This window comes from Leuciscus leuciscus (assembly GCF_965113295.1).
Source record: "Leuciscus leuciscus genome assembly, chromosome: 3".
Taxonomy (NCBI): domain Eukaryota; kingdom Metazoa; phylum Chordata; class Actinopteri; order Cypriniformes; family Leuciscidae; genus Leuciscus; species Leuciscus leuciscus.
The window spans coordinates 36,257,881-36,270,632 of NC_138727.1; the positions used below are offsets into that span (position 1 = coordinate 36,257,881).

At 39.7% G+C, this 12,752-nt stretch overlaps 2 protein-coding genes across 2 annotated transcripts in view; both read right to left on the reverse strand.

The window, feature by feature from the left end:
- LOC309494152 (uncharacterized protein) overlaps nucleotides 1–12,752 on the reverse strand; it is a 336,845-nt gene that overhangs the window by 273,742 nt on the left and 50,351 nt on the right. The gene's annotated exons all lie outside the window — the stretch shown is intronic.
- cfap58 (cilia and flagella associated protein 58) overlaps nucleotides 1–12,752 on the reverse strand; it is a 135,143-nt gene that overhangs the window by 43,837 nt on the left and 78,554 nt on the right. Inside the window, exon 13 of the mRNA XM_082163368.1 lies at nucleotides 10,546–10,769. Within this exon, the coding sequence (XP_082019494.1) occupies nucleotides 10,546–10,769 (224 nt within the window). The remainder of the gene's footprint in view (nucleotides 1–10,545; nucleotides 10,770–12,752) is intronic.

The following is a 12,752-nucleotide window of genomic DNA, read 5'->3' on the forward strand; positions in this document are numbered from 1 at the left end:
GGGCGCAAATACATTTGCTATTTAAACAACGTGGCGCAGTACATAAAAATGATAACTGCGTCAGACTGAAACTAGCAAAACACACTTGCCTGGCGCTGCATTGCACCAGGTGTGTGATAGGGCCTGCAAACATTAAAGTATAGTTTGTACATGCAGGTTGCACATGCACATTGAATTTGTTTTGCACTAATCTGTTGTTCCACTAGGTGGCAACACTGGCCCGGACCATTGTTTCACAGTTGAAAACAAAACTAAAGAGCAACAACAGAGAACAACAACAAAATACCTAAGACTGCAACAATGGCCCTGTCCCAAATGGCACACTCCGGACTTGTGGACTTCCTCAGAGTCCACACTTTGGTGACGTCATGTAGTGCAGACCTATAGGGCCCTTGGCGCGAGTCCACGAGGGCGCATTGAGAGGTATTTTTGGGACAGACTCGCTCGGCATACCGGAAATAACGGTCTGGTTGTTGTTGGACAGGAGAAATCACATTTTTGCGCTCCGACGTCTTATCTGCATGTCCACTACACAGCCTAATTTTACAGTTCTATATTTTGATATTGTGCATATCACCTGGGAATTAGACAATAGATAAATCATGCTTATTTAAATGATGTATATACAGTTGTACATAATAATACATAATGTTCCATTTGAACTAAGACTACAATTTTAAAACATAATTTAAACATATTTTTTTCAATTTACAGGTTTCAATATTCATACTATGTTTACATATGACTCAGTAAAGCCCTGCCATTCGGTTTAATGAATCATAATGCAATCGTATTATTAAACACGCTATTATTATGTTTGAGACATCAACCACTGGTCGATGACCATAATGTTTGTAGGTAACAACTGATAAAATGTACATTTAGGTCATAAAAACAGTAATATTTTCTTCTCAGCCATGTCAACAATTATCCTTGAGTGAAATCTCCTCCCATCTGTTGTCTGATTGGCCTTTCGCAAGGATTCCTGGGTAGTTAAAGTGCGTGGAGCCTGCATCTATGCGGGCTTCGTGGAAGACCGCTTCAAGGGTACAAAGGGGGCGCTGCTGAGCACACTTCAGAGCGGTAAAATGCTGAATGGGACGGCCTCCGGACTCGTAGACTCAGCGAGCACGCGCAATTCAAGTCCACGAGACCGAAAGTCCGCATGAAGTGCGCCATTTGGGACAGGGCCAATAGATGCCCGTATTGGCAAGCGCTTGTTATGAGATAGCCGCAACTTTAGTTTAAAAGAATACAAAGACATTTTTATCGGTCATAACTTCTGGCGAAAAATAGCACAGACACTGGACAAACATGAAACTTTCTAGAGTGCATGTGTTGACCGCCTGTGTTCACGCAGGCTATCAAATGGAGTACACTTTAAAAGGCTACACGTTCGACTGTAAGCTTACGCTATAGTGTACGCGTAAAAAAGTATACTTTGGGCTTAACAATCGCCTTCCATAGGCCGTAGCACTTCCACAGCATACCATTCTAAAGCCACCGCAAGTGATTTTTTTTAAACAACACACATAAAATGTATCTATCACCTGACAGATATCACTGAAATAGGTGTCTTGAGATATCCCACCTGTCTCTGTGACAGCCCTGGGCTCTATAAGCAGCCAAAATCAGAATGTGAACGCAGCTTGCATGTGTAAGAATAAGAAAATGTCTCTGCCAACTTCAACCAATAGTGTGATGGGCAGGTACTACCCGTTTAAAAAATGGAAGATGGTAGGAGTGTTTGGGAAATCTGTTTGGAAACAATTGGAAAGACCTGATTTAGTGTGTGTTCACACTTGGCAGGTTTGGTTGGATTAAAACAAACTCTGTTGCGATTGCTCTGTTAAAGGTAGGGTAGGTAATCCTGTTCAGAAACACTTTTTTTTATACTGGGTGAAATGGTCCTTCCATCCTGATAGTAGTCAATACATTATGTGTTTAGAAAAAGGAATGAAAAAAATCAGACCTCTGTAGCAGCTGCAGGACAGTAAAAACTCTGACCAATCACTGCCATTCGGTGCGAATGTAAAGAACCAATCAGATGCCTTCATGTCTCGTGCCCGCCCCGAGCCCCACTGCGCGCGCTGCCCGGCGTGCACTCATCACATGTCACCGTTCCCGGAAATATTCAGCTCAAAGCACCTGCATATGCAGTCAGCGAAGGCAAACAAGGCAAAAACTACTTCCTCGGACCCTGCCCGCGCTCTTGAACGACCTCCTCTGCTTCGCCCTCAACCCCGGACCTGTCCTCGAGCCGACGATGCGGTACTTGTCTCCGGACTCGGAGTGTACGTTAGTCTTCATTAGAGTCAACAATGTTTTCATCATGGAAACTCTTACATGCAAAACACCGTATATGTTATGAATCTTACACGAAATTCATCTTCATCACAGTGTAACTGATGGTAATGGAAAAACGTGTATCAATGCAACCTGTTTTTAGTTTTGCCTTATAAATCGTTACCGAATGAAACTTTACCATTATCGATATGCTAGCTTGATAGTGAGTACTAAAAGAAATCTTATTTGTTTATATTCATAGTGATAAAGTTAGGTATTTTATTACATGTGATTCTGACATGATGTCACTGTATGTACTGCGCTCCTTCCTCTCCACTCGTCTCAGGTAATAAATGCGTCTTGTTCCAGCCTGAGCGTTTGGCGTCGCGCGTTCATGTGTTTTGGGGGCGTGGCTTTGGAAGGAGCTCAGAAGGGAGGGGGTGGAGTGAATGGAAATAATGAGCTGTGTTTATTGCAGATTAAAAGGTCTACAGTCACTCGATTTTTATATTTTCTTTTTCAGAGTACTTACATTTTAATTATGTATTGGTATATAAAGACAGTTTAAACAAATTTGGAATGTTTTTTTTTTAGAAAAATGATTACCTACCCTACCTTTAACGCGGTTAATTTGAATAAGTGTGGCAGCTGCCATCCAAACCCTGGTGCGCACCAAACATGCGGACCGAAACCCAGCTCTTCAGCTTCCAGACCAACACTGGTGCGGTTCGCATTGTTTTGGATGTTCGTTAAGTTCAATTGCAAAATATAAGTCTATAAGGCCGTTTTTCTCTGTTTTGTATCTTTAAGTTCTGTGTTAAAAATGACAGTGTACACGCTAAGTAAACCAGAACTAAAATCATTTTCTTTTTTGGTGTAGACCAATAGTCTAGAATTCAAGTTTTCTGGAATACTTGACTTTGATAGGGCAAATGGCAACTTTTTTGTAATACATTTTTTTGTAAGTTGGATAATCTGCAGTCAATTGGCCATTATTGAAAAAAGAAAACTTCAGGATGATGCAGACCCCTCGGCTTCTGGGATTATTTTGCAATAATGACTGTCTGACTGTATTTTATGCATTGCTTAGACTATTTATTTATTTATTTTTTTAACTAAAAGCAAGCTGCCATTTATTTATCCCTCATTTAAATCAGAGTTTTACCAGCTGCCAAGAACAAGTGTAAAGACTGCATGCATAAAGCCCCTATTATCTGAGGGATTGCATCTTTGGCTTGTTTGATTGAGCAAAGCAGCCTATTATGGAGTGTTACAAGTAAGGCTCAAGGAAGCTCAGCTAGCAGTTAGCCAATGCTACAGGAACGTTTATTTAATGCTTATGAAATATTCATGATGATCTGAATGGAAGCGGATTACTGGTAATTTGTCTGTAAGAATGCCACTCAGCTGCTTTTTAAGTTGCCATCTATTGAGTCAGAGGATGCATGGGAAGAATATATGCTTCACCTAGTACAACCAGATGTGGATAAAAGGAGTATAGGATGACCATACATTCATATTTTTTTCTTTATTTTTTTACACTTTGTGTTAAAAAAAAAGCCCACAAAGTGTACAATAGGTAGTACCATTTTTCAATACTGAATAATCCATGACATTAGACAACACTTCAGGAATTATATTATATTATATTATATTATATTATATTATATTATATTATATTAATTGTTAATTATTATTAATTATTATTATTATTCATGGTACCATGGTAGTTTTTAGCACCATGCCATGCAACTCTACTGTGCAAAGTCGAGTAAATGTACTTTAGAGTTGTATGACAGAGTATGATGTACCGTACTTCGTCACATTTGCCATGCTGCCACGTAATTTTCTCCTTTTTTAATTCGTTGAAAATGACACATTTCAATGATATACTGGTTGCTGAACTAGAAATGTCCACGGTCAAAAGAGAAAATAGAGTAATAAAGAAAGGAAGGATGGAAGACAAGTGCTAGTGGGCATTGGTGTGAGACAGATATGGAGGAAGAGAGAAAGAAAGAGAGCAGTCACAGAAATGTGCCTACAGCAGTACACATATAAAACAATGAGCTGTGATAGAGTCCAAGGACTCTGTCCAGAAATTGTGCCCCAGTGAGATAAAATGTCAAAGGTAAGGTCTCCAAAACCCACCCCACCCTCACCCTCACCCTCACCCTCTCTTGCTCTCTCATTCTGTTTTTCTTTCTATTCCTTTCCATATTTCAAAAAAGCAATTATATAATGTTCCTCTAATGCAATAAAAACAGGGGGAATGGAGGGGGGGGGGGGGGGGGGTGGAGGGGAGGGGAGGGGAGGGGGAAAAAGTTTGAGAGCAGTAGAACATGTACTAATGCTCGTGTAAGAGCAGTTTTAATTGATGTGAAGTGCACGTAATGGTAACCAGTGATTCAGGCAGAGTTAGCCAAACATAATTTATTTTGGAGTATGGGCTCTTTGAAATCATTTGAAATGGAAAGACCTCCTCATTACAGTAGACAAACACCCAACGTAATAATTTGCTTCAAAGCTGGATCAAAGAAAAAACTCACACACACATAAACACACACTTTCACATCATTGGTCCGTACTCTGTATTGTTCATTCCACTCAGTGATTTTATTATTCTAATGAACATTCCAGGCAACAGAATTTAGTTCATTATGGAATGAATTATCATGGTCTCATTGGTATGAGAAAAATCAGTTCCATACATTTAATGTACTGTAACTCTCTGGGAAGCTACTTTGAAATTGTTGCTTGTTACTCATAAAGTAGTTCTACTACAGTCAATCAGCCCAATTTATATATTTTTTTTTTTTGATAATTACACAACAAACTACTAATACAAAGTAGTGAACTACATTGAAGCTATTTAAAGGAAGGCCTGGGTGGTCAGAGTACTTGCAACATGTGAGAAGTGTCTGTATGCAAGAAAACGTGAATTAAAGATTAAAATATAGAAGTACTGATGTGTACCAGCCCACTTCGAGCACTGATGACACACGATGACCTGGTGGGTAGAGTGAAATGTCTGAGAATGTATCTCGGTATAATTTAAAATTGCATACATTATCATTATGTACATGAGCTTTGATTGCAATCTCTTTTTAGACGTGGAGTTCATTTGACTGTCATTATTAAGAAAATAGTTGCATTTACATTCCAATCATTCTCTCTCTCTATTGAGTGGATGTTGAGACAAGTAAGTTTTCTTGGAACATTTGAGCACAGTTCTTATGAACCGGAGGAATTTTCATCCAATTTTTATTCAGCTTTATTTGTGGTTGTGTATCGCACAATTTAATAGCTAAGTTTCACAGAGGCAGGGAATTATTTATGACAGAATCACAAGCTTGTTGATAAGAGTTCAGGGGCCCATGACTTGACAAACTAACACAGTGGCATCAAGTCAAAATTGTCACCCTAACACCTTCCGCTTCAGTGGGTGACAACAACGGTACAGCAACTCTCCTTAGGTCACTCTACAGGAATAGATTAACTCCTATCTGAACTCTTTTTGGAGCGTCATTAATACACTATTCTGAAATGTTACAAGATCTCTTACTATGAGATTCCTGTATATCTCTTTATGAATTGTGATCGATTCCTTTGAGACTGCAAAGTAAACTCAGAAGTGCATTACTGTTCAAAAGTCTGAGGTCAGTAAGATCTCTCTAAAAAAAAAAAGTAGATACTTTATAGTTTTGAATGCTGCAACAAAAATTACTTTTTAAATTCATTTTTAAGTATTTTAAGTTCTTTCCGCTGATATCAGAAAAAAATGTGAGTGAACATGCCAGCGCATTCATCAATCCAAAATGGTTGAAGAAATTATGCTTTTCATCAGCTAGGATGTAGTCTGTAAATTGATAAAAAGTGAAAGTAAAAACTCGGCTATTCCTCGGCTAAGATCGTGTAGAGCCCTTTGAAGCTGCATTGAAACTGCAATTTGGACCTTCAACCAGTTGATAACCGTTGAAGTCCACTATATGGAGACAAATCCTGGAATGTTTTCCTCAAAAACCTTCATTTCTTTTCGACTGAAGAAAGAAAGACATGAATATCTTGGATGACGTGGGGGTGAGAAAATTATCAGGAAATTTTAATTCTGAAGTGAACTAATCCTTTAATTTCCATACCCCAAACCATAAACTGACCCATAAATGCACATTTATTGTTAGTAGTACAATCCAATAGGTAGCATCATTAGTCAAGACCCCAGGTTGCTAAAATCACTCCTGGTACTGTGAACAGCAAAACAGAAGTGCCGCACTGCCTGCAAAAACACCGGGACGTGCAATGTTTTTTTTAGACAGTTATAGTCAGGTAAACAATACATAGCAGTGTTACATCAAAGTTTGTTCATCAACTCTGTGGAAACATGTGGCTGGATCACGAAAGGCTTCAGTTCGCCTGGCAGAGAACAGGCTCTGGCTCCAGAACGTGAACCATTCTGGTGGAAATGGGGTATCTGTGTATTTATAGACCTGTGTTTGGTTCAGTCATCATTAATAAGTGTTCTGTTTACCATCTTTTTGTTCCCTGTCATTATATATACACTCACCTAAAGGATTATTAGGAACACCATACTAATACTGTGTTTGACCCCCTTTCGCCTTCAGAACTGCCTTAATTCTACGTGGCATTGATTCAACAAGGTGCTGAAAGCATTCTTTAGAAATGTTGGCCCATATTGATAGGATAGCATCTTGCAGTTGATGGAGATTTGTGGGATGCACATCCAGGGCATGAAGCTCCCGTTCCACCACATCCCAAAGATGCTCTATTGGGTTGAGATCTGGTGACTGTGGGGGCCATTTTAGTACAGTGAACTCATTGTCATGTTCAAGAAACCAATTTGAAATGATTCGAGCTTTGTGACATGGTGCATTATCCTGCTGGAAGTAGCCATCAGAGGATGGGTACATGGTGGTCATAAAGGGATGGACATGGTCAGAAACAATGCTCAGGTAGGCCGTGGCATTTAAACGATGCCCAATTGGCACTAAGGGGCCTAAAGTGTGCCAAGAAAACATCCCCCACACCATTACACCACCACCACCAGCCTGCACAGTGGTAACAAGGCATGATGGATCCATGTTCTCATTCTGTTTACGCCAAATTCTGACTCTACCATCTGAATGTCTCAACAGAAATCGAGACTCATCAGACCAGGCAACATTTTTCCAGTCTTCAACTGTCCAATTTTGGTGAGCTTGTGCAAATTGTAGCCTCTTTTTCCTATTTGTAGTGGAGATGAGTGGTACCCAGTGGGGTCTTCTGCTGTTGTAGCCCATCCGCCTCAAGGTTGTGCGTGTTGTGGCTTCACAAATGCTTTGCTGCATACCTCGGTTGTAACGAGTGGTTATTTCAGTCAAAGTTGCTCTTCTATCAGCTTGAATCAGTCGGCCCATTCTCCTCTGACCTCTAGCATCAACAAGGCATTTTCGCCCACAGGACTGCCGCATACTGGATGTTTTTCCCTTTTCACACCATTCTTTGTAAACCCTAGAAATGGTTGTGTGAAAATCCCAGTAACTGAGCAGATTGTGAAATACTCAGACCGGCCCGTCTGGCACCAACAACCATGCCACGCTCAAAATTGCTGAAATCACCTTTCTTTCCCATTCTGACATTCAGTTTGGAGTTCAGGAGATTGTCTTGACCAGGACCACACCCCTAAATGCATTGAAGCAACTACCATGTGATTGGTTGATTAGATAATTGCATTAATGAGAAATTGAACAGGTGTTCCTAATAACCTTTAGGTGAGTGTTAGGTAGCATATATTTTGAGCTTTGTTTTTATTAAAACTGCTTGCAAATAGATCTAGCACTTTCATTTATGCATTTTTGCAAATGCATGCTGACAATTACTCAAATGATCAAATAAATGCAGCCTTGGAGAGCACAGCCAACTTCTTAAAAAAATTATATAAAAAAACAATTCTTAAGCAATTTTTGGAACTTTGTATTGTAGCACTTGTCATATTACTGGAAGAAACTCGGATGTTGTCACATTCTTCATTATTTGTAAGTTGCTTTGGATGAAAGCGTTTGCTAAATGTATAAATGTAAACATAGAAGGATGTCAGTTTCTCATGAGACTTTCCTTTCATAGACTTGTCCCAGAAACCCTAATGCCTAAAGGAAATATTTCTTCACACCCAGGCACCGATATGCTACAGTCAGCGTCTTTGAGGGAACTACTTTGCACTGATGACAGCAATAATGACAAAAATTTGCCACCTGTTTACCAGGGAGGCTTGTATATTTGCAGGGTTCTTGGCATCCAAGCTCGGCATCAAGTCAACCCATCTGGCACAGCGGCTGCTGACTAGTCTCTCTGAAACCTTCCCACTAGCTTTTTAATTCTCACATATGTTTCAGAATATAGGAAGGATTATGACGTGTCTATGTTTTCTGTGTAGAGTTAAAGGTGCTGCGGGGCATGGCTGGTTTGGAGAGAGATGTGACTGCTCACTTTTTAGCAGATAAATACATTTAAATTTACAGACTTTTTGAAGCAAAAAAAAAAGCTCTCCATCCATCTTCTTCCGCTTATTCTGAAGAAGAGAATGATTCTGAAATGAGAATGTCAATCCAACTGCAGCTGACTAGCACGAGAATCATATTTCATGGATGTGAAGTCTATGGACTAATAAAAATGAAGTTTTTAGCCCTTCTGTTATCTCAGAGAAACATACATTAGTTTCATTCTTGAATGAATCACCACTTTGAACTAATCATTTGAGTAAATGATTTGAGTGAATGATTTAAACTTGTTTATTAAGACAGTCACTTGTTTTTTTTTCATTAATGAATTATAGCTGTAAACGAACTGTTTTAGTGAATGATTCAAGGGCTCCCTTACTGTCAGCCGCTTGTTTCGTTCTTGAATAAATCTGTTGTGAACGAATCATTTGAGTAAATAATTGAATGATTCAATCATAAACACAATCGCTTGTTGAATGAATAAATGTTGTGGACATATAGTTTGAGGGAATTCAATGAGTGATTCAATGACGTGTTTCCTTCTGGAATTAATCAATGTTGTGCATGAATCATTTGAGTGAATTATTCAATGGCTCACTCATAAAGACAGGCAAAAATTGGAATCACATACTCAACTGCTTTTACCAATTATTGATATGGCAGAAATAGTACGAGTAATATGCAAGTATGTGATTTTAAGTTCAGCCATAGTTCTTTCATTAAAAAATCAAAGCTGTGAACGAATCATTGAGTAAGTGATTGATTAGTCATTTATTTAGTCATTTACTCGTTTTGTTATAAAAAGTGAATTATTCAATGACTTGGTCATAAACAGTCTTATCATGCCTGAACAAATCGCATAAGTGCTAAAGTTAGAAAAAGAGCACTAGTGTACTATTCATATTATTCATTTTCAAATGCTTGTCGCTTGTCACTTCTTTTTTAAACTATTTAATGAATATAGAGAGTTTTGCTATTTTGGAACAATGGACATTTCTGTACATAATTCAGACTCACTGAATATTTAGCGACTTTGCAATGGCCTGAGAGATAGAAGAGAAACTGTATGTGAACTCATCCCCACCCCTCACATTACTAAAATAACCAGTAGAGGGTTAGTAAAACCCATCTATTATAGATCTGGCTTTAGATGCGAGACCTGCCAGTGCTTTCAAACGCTCCCTCATTTTCCACAGTGAGCAGTTGATGCCTCCTTTTTACCCAGCCAAGAACTCCATTAAAAGTGATTTTTATCGCATGTCTTTTATGACACAAAAAAAAGTGACTGTTATTGAGAGTGGTGAATTGCGGCTTTTGAAAATATCAATAAACATCTTGCGGGGTCAATACTGACAGGAGAATTAAATGACAAGCACCCAATTAGCTTTGTCTCTCTGTGCCGTATGTGCCGCATAATCATTATGTCATTATACCTCTAAAGAGTACATGAGTGTTGCAGAAAAGCAATCAAACACCTGCCTCTATAATGTTTTAGAGTGTTAGACATAAAAAATATTACATTTGTGCCATCAATGTATGATCGTGAATCAAAAGTGCATCAAGTGTTTCCCTTTCACAATATTATGCCAGATTACTTTCATACCACTGCCATTCTGCAGTCTACATGAACCGTAAACAGCTTTCACACAAACTAAAGGAATCGATTTCTGACGTCAAACACACTTTAGTGTGAAATCGCCCTAAGCCCATTCTTCTATAAATAAAAACCCTTCCATATATGAACAGAAACTACACCCCCTTGTGTTACCTGAGGTCCTCCACATTTGAGGTGGTCTTGTTGAGGATGTTCTTTTCTCGTCTTTGCTTCTTGATCTCTATTTTCAGGAGTCTGATATCCTCCAGTCTTTCGTTGTAATAAAGATCGCCCTTGTTCATGATGGACTGTTGAATTTTGATCTTTTCGTACAGTAGTTTCAGCGCATCGTTTCTCTTCACCAACTGTGTCCCCAGGAGGTCACGCTCACTTATCACCTTGATAATGAACACATAAACACATGTACAATGAAAACACAAATGATGATTAAAAGGCAACATACTAAAAAAGTAGTAGTAGACATGTAGTCAATACCAAAACCTTGTTAATCTTGTCAGTAAATTAACATTGATTAAACATAAAAAACGGTATTGTTACATTCCTTTTATTTTAGTATCAACTTGGTACCAAAGTTCTGGCACTTTTTTACACCTCTACACTCTTAAAAATAAAGGTTCCAAAGACCCAAAAGAACCACTTTTTTCTTAGTGTAAAGAACATTTTAAAAACATTTGTTCATTATAAAGACATCCTGTAAAGTTCACTATAAAGAACCTTTTGTGCAATGAAAAGGTTCAATGGATTTTAAAGGCATAGATGTGTATACGTAGATGCCACATTAGACACATCTTGGAACGGATAACTTGTCGTCACTCAAGTAAGAATCAATAATGACATAACATTGCATAGCTTCTGGTTGTGAAACCTCCGTTATTTATATTCCCGAAGAAATGGGATTACCTTTTACAGGTGAGAATGAGGTAGTTTGGGTTTTGTATTTATTAACTTAATATTACAGGTTCCCTTTCGAGGGAACTCGCACTGCGTCGTTGAAAACGACTCTTTGGGGGAACGCTCCCTTAGCGTGCGCCTCTGAAGTATGAATGAAACTAATCCAATCCTGATTGGTGTTGCGTCATGACGTAACATGTGACGGCATAACCGGATGCATAAAAGTGACGCTGGCACACACACACATTAGCTTTCGCTCTTCAGCAAGCGCTCTCTGTGAAACTGTCTGTCTTATTTGATGTTGTTTGTCAGTGAAATCCTCTATATTATGGCGAGTGAAAGATACACTAAGTGTGTGCACCCCTGCCCTATATTTCTCACGGGTGGAGACACGCATCAGTTGTGTGTACACTGTTAGGAGCGCAGCACGCACAGGCAGTTCTCGAGGGGGCTGCCTGTGAACACTGTGAAAGTACTATAGAGTGCTGCGCTCCCACTTGGCTTGCGATCCCCGCGGTTCGGGTCCCGCGTCCGTTGAGGCGGTGCGGTGGCTTGGATCGTGGGGATCGCAGAAGGATCTCGCGGATGAGAACGAGACTGCCGAGGCACTTTCATGTTCATCATCCGCAGATTCTATAACGCTCGCTCACGACGCAGAAGCCCGCGATGTGGCTTCTTCTGCCCGTGACGAGTGCCCGATGCTCGAGCTATCTGCTTCTGAGGAAGTGGATGTGCTCAGCATCGGGGACGAGGAACATGAGTCACACTCGCCGGTGTTGTTGTAACCCAAAATAAAAATAAAAAGTTGTCCCACTACATTGCAATACAGAATCTATAGCTCGGATCTCGCGTTTGTCGAGGCAGCGCGTAGATGACGGCTACTCTGCAATAAAGATTCTGTGTGGGTGCGAGGCATGCACTGTCAGCTCCTGAGGGTGCTGGCTGTGGTTTTTAAGAAATATCTCGACGCACACAGCCGTGCGTTTCGGGTGTTTCAGCCTCGAGCCCGTTGACTTTCTTTTCGAAGAGATGAAAGCCAAATATATTGTGAACGACTCGAATCTCGCGTTTGTTGAGGCAGCGCTTAGATTACGAGTCTGCAATAAAAGGGACACACGCGATCTGTGAAATAATACTGTTGGGTGCGAGGCATTCACAATCAGCTCCTGAGGGTGCTGGCAGTGTTCACTTCATTGAGAAATATATCGGCGCGAGTGCAATCCGTGCGCTGTCGGATGTTTCAACCTCGCACCTGATGACTTTCTTCTCGAGGGATGAAAGCCAAATATATTGTAACGGCTCGAATCTCGCGTTTGCCGAGGCAGCGTGTAGATTACGAGACCGTATAAATAAATATTAAAACAGTATTGTCTGGTGATTATGGCTGCATTCAATTCTATGAATTAATATGATGGAATTGAAATGATGGAATATATTATCTGACTTTAGGAAGTTCGATATTTTAATTC